The following is an 11280-nucleotide window of genomic DNA, read 5'->3' as shown; positions in this document are numbered from 1 at the left end:
ACTCCACACTGATGGGCTTCTTGCTCTGCAGAACTCAACTTGGTCATTCTGAGCTCCACAGTCACTGTGCTGTAGTCACAGTAGCAGGTAAATGCACGAAAAAAAATGCTTTGGTTTGGTTTCCATCTGAGTTTCATGAGCATTTATTGTCAGGTTGTAAGCTAAATCAAATTCACTAGTGAAGACATTCTCTGCACAAATTAAATGGATCTGTGACCCATGTATCCATTTATAAATACGGGTAAATAGTATTTTTCTGTCTCACAGTTTTTTAATCTGATTCAACCAACAATTGAAAAGGGCTGCACTATTTTCTGGTCATAATGAGCTCTAAAAACCTGAAAAACCAAGGTTAGATACCTATGCTTTCACATATGACCAGTGGCTCTGTACCTCACTTGGGACCTGGTAATGATGTTTGCATATCTGGAAGTGTTCATCAGGTATCCTTGAAAATCCAGCTGCTTCCAAGCCTCTGACATTTTGTACTCATATATTTTGGCACTCAAAATTGTTCCAAATCTAGTCCAAGTTATTTTTTATTACTGCAATTATGAGGAAGTAATTGATATTTGTATTTAAGCTTCAGCTCAGTGCTGTCAAAAGAGACACGTATTGTCTTAAAACTGAAAAGAAATAAAATGGTATTTATTCCTTGAAGAAAAGTACTATGGCAGCCTGTAGAGCGACATACATGTCTTCTCACATTTGCCTTGCTAGCCACAAGGTTTTAATAAAGAGTCTCAGTGCAGCATGCACATATCTTTGCCACACTTTGACTACTCCAACCATCTTCTTATGCACACATTTCTGCTAGAGCACTTCCCCAGCAGGCAGGGCTGCTCTATTTGCAGAGTCTTTCCAAAGCCCATCAGGCATCAACGTTGGTTTTTTACAGCCCTTCATTCTGACTGCACATGTGCAAGAAGCAGCTGGGAAATGCTGTATTGATCAACTGAAGAAGAATTTCTTGCTTAAAAAAATCGAAATCCCAGCATCTGAGGGAAAAAAATTGACACTTTCTGTAGCAGATGCACAGCAAAGGTGCAGAGAGAGCAGCAGGGCCCGGAGCCCAGTGGGGTTAAACTGAGTGGGCAGCTGTGCAGAGCTGGCTACAGCCAAATGAGCCTCCTGGCAAGTTGGGATGTGCCATGGGGGCACAGCTGGATTTAACTGGTGTGTAGAACAAGACTGAGAAACTGGTTATGTCCTAGGTTGAGAACAAGAGAGAAGAAGTGCCACAACTCCACCATTTACCTCTTGAGAGCTTGATCCTCGTTGAAGTTGTTTTCCCAAGATACATACACAGTTCCTGGAAGTTAGGATGCATGCCTCTTCTGCATCCAGTGATTTATCGGTCTTTTCATCTTACCATGCCTCTATCTGGTAGGAATTAAGAGTGATGCTTACCAAGTACAATGTAAATCTTCAGCTCCTGGAGTAACAACACGTGCATTATTGTCAGCTGGAAGTGTGTGAAAACAGCCACATGCTTGAAGAGCCTTGATGCAGTAACAAGAAACATATCTACATGTTTAATTGTATTCATACCGTAAGCAGATTTTAAGCATTCAAGATAGAGATATTGAGAAAAACAAGTATCAAGTGATTATATTCCTCTTTATTTCAACCTACATCTTGTTCAGTTACTTAACTATTAACACACAGCCCCATGTGAAAAAATACAGCTTTGAAGTTACTGTACCATCTACATCAACTTGAAGAAATGCAATTACTGTAAATGTCACTGTACAAAATTATGCAGGCTTTTCCCCCATATATAAAACCAACTGCATGGATGATTGTGCAAGTGAAAAGCTTGCTCCTTACCCTTCATCCCCCACAATGAAAAGAATCACTGCATAGGCAGTGCCACCACCTGAGCTCCTTGGAGTTTGGCTTTTCCAAAAGTTTCTCAGAAGTCCATTGTCCGAAATGATGATTTAATGAGATAAGTCTTGCAATGAACTACAAGCACCATCCTTTTCTGTATAAAATGGAGTGCAGGGAGGGCATCAGTTGCCTGTGATGATTTTGATTCACCATGGTGCATTGCCATCAGGTGGGATATGCTGGCCCTGGTGATGCAGAATACTGTGGTGGATGGGCTGCCACCACAGGCAGAAAAGTCATGTTTTTTGAAAGGTGCTTTTAAGTTTTGATTATTAAACCACATGTAGTTACACTGGATGGTATCATCCAGTCAAGTGTACTCAGAGGAAAAATCTCTTAAAATTGCCTCTTTGCTAATGACAGAAGGATATAAAAATACCAATCAACAGTTCCAGGAGAAATATAAGAAGAAAGCTACCAGAAAAAATTTGCAGGAAATAAAGACTTCTATTTATCTAAAAAGATACTAGGAAAATGCAGCTGTTTTTTCCACAAGGTAAACACAGCTGATTGTACAGCAAAATCTTCCTGTGACTTTCCACATTGCTGTGAGCAAAAGCACATTAGTCACTACTTTTGAAAGAGATAATGGCTTTTCAACTGCTGTGTACCCCGTGTATCTGTGACAAATGCTCTGAGAGATAACAGTTTGGCAGAAGCAAAGTGGAGGGGATGAGAGTTCAGGATGGTTGACTGGCCTCTGCCACCGATTCCCAGCATTGCCATCATCACACGGATGCATGCTGGATATGTAGGTGTCATTCCAACAGAAATGCTTGGAAGTGGGTTTGTGAGGCTGCAAGTTAATTTTAAAATTCAGCTTCAGTCCACTGGAACAGTAATTATTGTAATTATATCAGTTAGTAGCATAGATACCCTCTTAATGTCATCCTACCTGTTTCAAAATAACAAGATACAAAATGCATTTAGGAGTATGGGTAAGATAAGGTATGTGTTAACTGGCTTCTTTTTTACATAGAGTGCTCTCCTTCTGTACATCCATTTTAACCTTAGCTGAATACCCATGAATACTTAGAAAAAAAAAGACAGAATGCATTTTATAGGTCTATCCAACACTGTTGTCTTCACATTTAACCTATCTAAAGCCTAACTGGGACATGGCTAGGCACAGAGGGTTTGCAGGAGTCATGTCTGGCTTCAGGGCAAGGCTTTTTCTCTCCAGACTCTGTAAGCAGTAACTTCCACTCCCCGGAGACTGTGGCAAACCATGACCACTTCCCTCTGCCCAAGAATGGCCCCAGTATAAACCCATGGAATCAGGAAGGGCACAAAAATCATCTTAATATGAGCCAAGCCAAATGTTTTCTAGAAAACCTCCAGAATATCAGTTCATGGAACTCTTCAGAGAGCTTCACCCTCAGGCTGAAAATTATCTGAGTGTTATAATTGTGTATCAGTCAGGAAAAACTTTAAGACCTGCATAATTGCACAAAGTCCAATACAGAAAGCTCATACTGCAGCACAGTCTACCTCAATGCATTAGTATAAATTAGTACACCATACAGATGACAAACCACTCACTGAAATTCATTTTTCCTAAGAAAAATTTGCAATTAGATTTGAAAAAAAACCCTACATTTAACATCTTTTGGAAAAATAGCCACTTTGTTCTCACCTGGCAATGTTTAAATGTGGTCCCAGGAAAGTGCACTTGGAGGTGACATCCTCAATTTGAATGATAGGGATATATTGCTATACTGAGGATTATTGTAACACCTTCCAGTTGCACACACTCACAAAGTTTTACAAACCAAAAACAACCAAAGAGCACTTGGTCACTGAAAAAAGGGGATAGCCATTGCAAACCCCCAAGTCCAGGTCCCCGGAACATCACTTCCAGCACTACTACATGTAGTTTCCAGAGTTGTGGATAGCATGTCTCTGTTTCTGTGCTTGTAATTGGAGTGGCTTTGTCTATGAGCAGATGTAACAGAAAAAAGGAATTTTTGAAATCTTGCTTTCTTTTCCATTCGATCAATTCTGTTACTTCAAGGAAAAGATTTCCAGTTTGGTTAGTTTAGATTTAGTTTCTAAACCCATGACTGGCTTTTGCAGGTTTTAACCAGCAGGTCATCTGCTTAGGAAAAAATACATCTGTGAACTATGGATGTGGCCTTAGCAAAGAGAATTTACAGTGCATCATGTGCAGTGAAGCAGATGGACTCTGTGGATGAGTTAACAGTGACTTATAAGATTATCTTAAATAATGGAGGTTTTTTTTTCCTAAATGACTTAAAACTCCATATGCTTTGGGGTTTACCTAGCTTCACTTGCTACTCTTGCAGAGCATGGGGCATAAGATCTACAGAGCAGGAGCTCCCTCTTTCATGTTTAACTCATGCTACTTTTTATAAATAACATGAACTAGAAATTAGACATCCCCCCACAACCCCTCAAAGACCAACCCCCCGCTGTTCTGTAGGAGAGTCACATCCTGTCCTGTACCTTCTATCTCTTTTTTTGGGCTCTTATTACTTGAAAAACTTGAGCAGCTTCCAGTTTAGTCATTTCCCCTTATCAGGAAATTTAGATGAAATTACATTCCTACCGGAGGCTTTTAAAACTGTATAGGAGACCTGTTTGCCTTTAGAGGAGATTTATTTTACTGACATTTTTGTTTTCCCATCCAAGTGGTGGTCATCTGCTCATTTCGAGCACTCACAACCCCTTCTGATTTTCACTGCAGATGTGTCTCTGTCATGTTATCTTGTCATTTTGTCATCTTGTCATTTTGCTCCCCAGTTACCCAACCTGGTAAAGGGCAGGCTTCCACTCTGTAAATTTTATTGAATAACTACTTGACCAGTCTCCCATTACCAGGAAGGGGACTCAACAAGACCCGTACTTAAAGCTAATTTTCTAAACAAAGTGGTAGCTGCCAGATTTTAACTATGCTCCAGAAGAGTTCACTGGATCAGGATCAATACTCACAAGGTAAGCAAGCTACTGATGTTCATCACAGCTACCAGCACCTGCCTGTTCTCACTGATGATCTCTGTACCAAAGCACCTGCTAAGGAGAGAAAAAAAATGGGCAAAACAAAGTGGGTTGGATGGATGAAACTGAGCACTTCTCCCAACAGTCTATGAAAGGAGAGGGATGGAAGTATCACACCTTGACAGGATGCAGGGGAGGCACAGAGCTCTCCAAGGGTGCCATGCACACATCCCTCTTTGTCTGGGGTATCCTCTACTCTGATGTTTGAACCTCAGCTCTAACAGCCCACTCCTCTCTCCCATCACTTCCTATTTCTCCTATTTGCTCTCAGTTTCATCTCACTGCTCAAACAAGCCAGTGTACTCTCCCAGGGTATGCCAAGGCCCTGTTAGCACCGTGGTTTCCCTCAGGGTCCTCCAGGTAGCCTTTGCTACCTGCAGGTCAAAGTCCTGAGGAGGTGACCCAGTGACACAGCTCCCCATTAAAAGGTATTCAAAATTATTTTGTCCAGTGAATGCACCCTCAGTAGTTCCCTTTTAGGATCATAAATGACTGTGCAGGTCACATTCATCACAAAATAGTAATAATATTACAAAAAAAAAAAAAAATCATACCAAGATTGCCACCATTTTCCCTGGCTCATAAGGGAAACAGTGTTTGTGTGCCAAGCAGCCTTGGTGCAGAGTTGCTGGAGCAGATACAGCTGCCTGACTGCCTCCAAATCCAGCCTCAGAGCAACCTCCAGCGGCAGCGAGCTGTTCCCGCAGACAGGGCACTGATGGCACTGCTGGGAATCCCAGCACGGCCCTGCCACCAGGGAAATGCTGGCCTTCATGGACACACAGGAATAATGTATGGCCACCACCACTGCCATTAGGGAACCAGGATAAAAAGGAAGGAATGAATGAATGAATGAATGAATGAATGAATGAATGAATGAATGAATGAATGAAAAAAACCCTAAATTGTCTGTATGTCTCCATGACTCATCTAAGAGCTGAGACGCACAAACCCAAACTTGTCATCCACTTAAGACCCAAGGAAACAGTAGAAAAAGGGGCAGTTATTAGTTTAAAATTTTGTGTGAACTTTCTGCTGGTGACTGGACAAGTCACACCCTTCTTGCAATTCAAGAATTAGTGGGATACCTCAGCAAATGTGAAACTAAGCACAAACTGCAGGATCTTTGCTACAGGCAAACAGAATTAACCAAACACATATTTATCACTGCCATATATAAAGTACTTTGTTGAGTGAAGGTCGGAACCACAGTCCACCAACACTGATGAAAGGTCTGAGGACTTTGGGTTTGCCTCTCCACAGAAAGCCTTTTCTGTTCATCTTTTACCACAGAGCTCTTGTGAATAGAGGACTACAGCTTCCTGTGGTAATCCACAGTGTATTTTGACATCTCAGCTATTTCTTTTTTATTGCCTCATCTCATACACTAAGTCCTGGAGAATGCTGTTTGACTCAGCCGAGCCCAACCAAGCAGAAGCCTCTACTCTGCAATCCAGGTTTACGCAATAGAAGTTAGTTAGAATAAGTAAAATCAACACCACTAAAGGTAATCAACATTTTATTTATAAACATACATTTACTATAAAAGCTGTTGAGTTTTAGACAAGTTTTCCTAATTTCCAGAGGCATTTTAGAATAAATAAAATAAAGGGAAAATTAGCATAATTGATATTCAACATTAGCCCCAGCTAGGAGAGCAATCCTTGTCCCTGAATGGACATGCAGATAAGGATGGTCCCCTTCTGGCTCACCAACCTTTACAACATTCACTGAAAACTACCCATGTACTGCATCAATAACACTACATAGCAAGAGTAAGGAAAAAATACACCATGAAGATGGGCTTGTGAAATACAGATGGGTTATGACACCTGTTCAGGTTCTCTGACGTAGTAAGAGGCTAAATAAATTCCAAAACATCTAAAACCCCTTACAGATATTGTACTTGCTCAGTAATAATAAGTAATTTTTTTTGCAACAAATACATTTACATTGCAGTTCAAATGTAGGAGAGCATTAATTTTTTTCTGTGCTCAAAGTTCCTGATTAGAAATGTATCATCTTAATGTGTTTAAACTGGGAAAAAAAAAAAGAAAAAAAAATCTTAGACGGAATGAATTTTCCATGTGAGATTCTGGAGGGAATATAAAATCAAACATAAGAAGTTGGCAAGTACAATTTAGAAAACTGTTGAAAATTATTCTGTGCTGGTGAATACATGTTCATTAGGGGAAAAAATCATCATCATCGAGTGCTGCTTCATTTCACTTTGAGTACAATCAACTTTGCTAAAACATGCATATACAAAACTATCTGATAGACACTGGGATCAGTTTCTAAGCAGCTCCAGAGCCCCAGTGATGTGTCTGTGATGCAATATCCCTCCCCCCTCTTTCATGCACTTTATCCCAACCATGCTCCTAAGCCCTTTGGGCACTTACCCCTACATGAATGAGAAGCGGACCTGACCTCTGAGACAACCAACCTGTGATACACTTGGGAACTGATCTGCACATCTATCATGTGGGTGAAACAGTGCTAGAGACTCATATCAAATAGATGCACAAGCATGCACAGTCTCATTTAAAAATTAGGTTCAGACATTATATATTTACATATCCTTAATGCAGTGTATGGAATCATACAGATGTACCACATCAGTTACGAAATCTGCTTCTTGAATTTCCATGTTACACATTCTTTGTGGGAAAATGTTGTAACAACCACAAGCAGAAAGTAAGCATCCTGCTTATCAAAACCTTTTAACAGTAAATCATGCAGGTGGTTGATCAAAATATAGTATATCACTTTTAGTTCCAAAACATTAGTCTAATTTATTTTATTTTTATTTAAAAATATTCCCCAGGTGAAGTCCACAAAGGACTTCAGCTTTTTGGATTTATTGCATCCATAAGTCATTGCTGACTGTGTGCAACAGCTTTGCATTTTCTAAGGCACAATATTAAGGAAGTAACATGTAACTTTCCAGCAGATAGTCACAATGTCCTCCAATGACATCACATGTGTGTGTTTGATGACATGCAGTTTTGCATGGTTATGCAACTCACATGCAAGCAACTGTCTAGCATTTCAATAAATAATTGCTATCTAGAGAACAACTCAGAATTATTGCTTCCCTAATAACCGCTTCATTTCTATTTACCAACACATCAAAAGATGACAGATATGCACGTAGATAAAAGAAATCTCTATTCAATTAGTTTTATAGTTGTTTTAAGGCAGAAAAATATTTTTCCCCTCCATTTGAAGATATTTCCAGTAACTGTTTACCAAAAAGTGCTAGGATATTTTACAGTTGCAATACATTCCCTAACTTTGTCTGTGTATTGTAGGTACCTGCTGAACCTCTGTTTCAATGAGCTGCTGGATCTCTTTAGTAAGGAGCACATGCTTAATCAAAGAGCACAAAGGAAAACTGTCCCAAACACAGGCAAGGTAGTTTTTCTGCCTGTGGCTCCAGCCTCCTCCCTGCCCGTCTTCCACACTTCTGGGTTTTGCTGACTATTTTTGGACAGTGGATGGAGGAACACAGGCTCAAGGATGTCTAATTCTCTACCCTGGGGGGTACCCAAAACACATCTCTGCATGAGATTTCAACCAAGTGTAATGTTTGCAAGTGAACGAGCAGGTGTCCAATCCACTCAAATCAATTGGCAAATTACAAGCCAAAGAGAAAAGCTTCACCACAGCATCAAACTGCAGCTCAGAGACCCACAGCTCTGCTGGGTCTGCCTGCTTGGCTGCCTCTTCCCCACATCATCTTTCACTGAGTTTAACAACAATACAGGCTTCTGGACTTACTAAGAAGGATTGCTCCTGATGGGAATTTTTCCATTGTTAATGGTATGCAGTCTTTAGGTTTAATGAAGAAATCTTTATTTCAGAGAATATTAAGCTATAGTCATGAACATAACTTGAGGTACACAAACAAAAAATCCTATGACTAAAGGTGCAATAATTTATTTGTTTAACTTCTACCCTCCATTGAAGGTAATATAAACAAAAAATGCTTCAGAAGTACAGGATGTATTATCAAACTAGTCTCTGTATAAAAAAAGTTATAGCTTCAGTTACAACAGAGAAGTCGTGCTGTGATGTTTAGTTTTTCAAATGCACTGATTAGATACTATTTCAAAATTACTTCTCAGCTCAAGTTGGCATATTCTATAAAGGTTCTGTAAACTTAAACTTTTTAATAGCTAGAAATATTAAAACAAAACAGCTTTATTGCATGTTTATTCTCTTATTACTTTCAAAATAACAAGGTAATAGACTGGGTATCATAAGCATACCTGAAAGGTGGTTTTGCTTTTTTTTTTAATAGTACTTAGGCTTTGCCTTCCCAAACACGGTCATACATATTTTGCAAATTTCTTAAGGAAGCAAAAACCAACATATTGCATTTCAAAGGAGCAGGTGCAGCTTTTTGTGAGTTTTTGAAAACGAGATGAGAGCCATCATGTCCATGGATTCAAGCTTTTACAAGTGATTGTCTGGAGGCAGCCGATACATATGAGAAGAGAGTTCCTTCTTGAAATTTATTAGGACTGAAAGTCATGTCACAATGTAGTTGGCTGTCCAGCAGCTAGGTAAAACAAAACAAGTAACTGGTTACAAATTTTAACAAATACAGATTATTATTTACATGATCTCCACAATTCAAAAAAAAATGTATCTGGAGCTATATATATTTGTGCCCTGTTTTTTCTGCAAAGCTGGGGCAGTAACTACTAAAAAGATTCAGCATAATTCCAATGGAAATACATTGCCACGTGTTGAATGCATTCTGAATTAAGTTTTATCTTATTTTATGTCCAAAATATCTGTGTGTATGTTTATTTCAGTCTCTGAAGTGCCAAAATAGTAAAGGACTGTCGAGTCATCTTCAGCTGTGCCTAGCTTGTGCTACCTGGTAACTACAGACTCCTTGTGTTATTTGGCCATACAGGGAATGGCCAAATTCAGAGAATCTCATTAATTTACTTCTTGCCTTTGACTTTGACACTCATCAACTTGTGACCATTCCCTGTGTTTGACATTGAATAGAGAACTTCCTTCCTTGTGAGGTTTTACTGTTAAAAAACTACATCCACTTTTATTTGAAAACCAGAAATATTTTGTACCCTGGACCACTACATAATCCTTAATGCTTTTCTAGTAATCTTTTTTTACTATTTATTTTGAAACAGAATAATCCATTTTTTCAGATAAGCTTCTGGGAGCCAAAATATTTAATCAAGATGCCCGTAAGTGTCTCAAAACAATAATGACCAACCCTAGGTTAGTCAGAGACTTCTGCCCAGTGCTGCACAGGTTTCAGATGCAGCCACAGGGGCAGAAGGCACAAGCCATACAATCAAACAACTGATTTAACATTTTGCATTATTATTCCCAGAACTGAAAGGCCAAACACTGACATGGTACCAGTTTATTCTTAATTTCAGGTGTGCAGTGTATCAAGTTTTAGTTAAAAAACAGCAACTAGCAATATTTGCAGTTCTGTCAAAAGCAGTCCCTTTGAATTGTCGACAACAGTTACTGTAACTTAAATTAAACTACCTGGATTTGAGATTATGCATGACCAGTGGACATAGCTGGAAGAGGTAATTTGTTGCAAAAATTAAAAACCCCTTGCCATAATTATTCTTCAGTAGCCATACATTTTCTGAAAACCTATTTCCTCTGTCATGGACTTGGTTACCATTCTGCTTGGTATGTACAAATGCAAAACATTATTACATGAAACACTGCACACAGCTCTGTAATGCATTTTCTACAGTAACACTGTTGTAGAAATGGTGATGGAGAGAGTGATTTCTACAGCATATAAGCCAATAATTTATTAGAGCCTTTATCTATCCTCAAGGTACATTGATTTTTATTTAAGCAATAAGGACTAAGAAGAAAAGGAAATTATAACTTTCATACCTTCCTCTCTCTTTTGTGTAAAGCCAGAGGTGCAAATCTGCATTTTAAGGGTCAGGACCTCATCCACATAAGGAAGGTTTATAGGTTTAAGCACAAAGGGAAAAAGCTATTTCTAAATATTTCAGGTCAAATAATAACTAACTAACTAAATAATTTTCTTAGCAGAATTTAAGAAAAAAATTGCCAAAAAACAGTTATACAATAGCACCCTCTAGCTCTGCTGACGGAGAAGAAGCTTGTTCCTGGAGCACCAGAGCAAAAGTACCCATTTTTTTTCTGGCAGAGGTAGGAAGGTACCTTTCCTAGTCCTCAATTTCTACAGCCAGTGCTTTTGAGAGAGGGCAAGGGAAATATTAAGTAAAAAGAGCTCTAGATGTCCACTTACCAGTTGGAACTGTAGGCAGCGAGTACATCAAATAGTATTTAACAAGAAGACAACAATTACTCCTATTGTTTTGC

The 11280-nt window shown here is 39.1% G+C and overlaps 1 protein-coding gene across 10 annotated transcripts in view; it reads right to left on the bottom strand.

Annotated features, from left to right (window-relative positions):
* Window positions 1-6413: 6413 nt before the first annotated feature.
* LIMCH1 (LIM and calponin homology domains 1) overlaps window positions 6414-11280 on the bottom strand; it is a 173337-nt gene continuing 168470 nt past the window's right edge. For all 10 annotated transcript variants that reach the window (XM_085577833.1, XM_085577826.1, XM_085577825.1 and 7 more), the window contains one exon: window positions 6414-9478. In XM_085577833.1, the coding sequence (XP_085433959.1) occupies window positions 9453-9478 (26 nt within the window). In that variant the 3' untranslated portion in view covers window positions 6414-9452. The remainder of the gene's footprint in view (window positions 9479-11280) is intronic.

Source organism: Lonchura striata, chromosome 4 (assembly GCF_050655825.1).
Source record: "Lonchura striata isolate lonStrDom1 chromosome 4, ASM5065582v1, whole genome shotgun sequence".
NCBI lineage: Eukaryota > Metazoa > Chordata > Aves > Passeriformes > Estrildidae > Lonchura > Lonchura striata.
The sequence above is the reverse complement of the archived record's forward strand: the minus strand, read 5'-3'. Positions and strand labels throughout refer to the sequence as shown.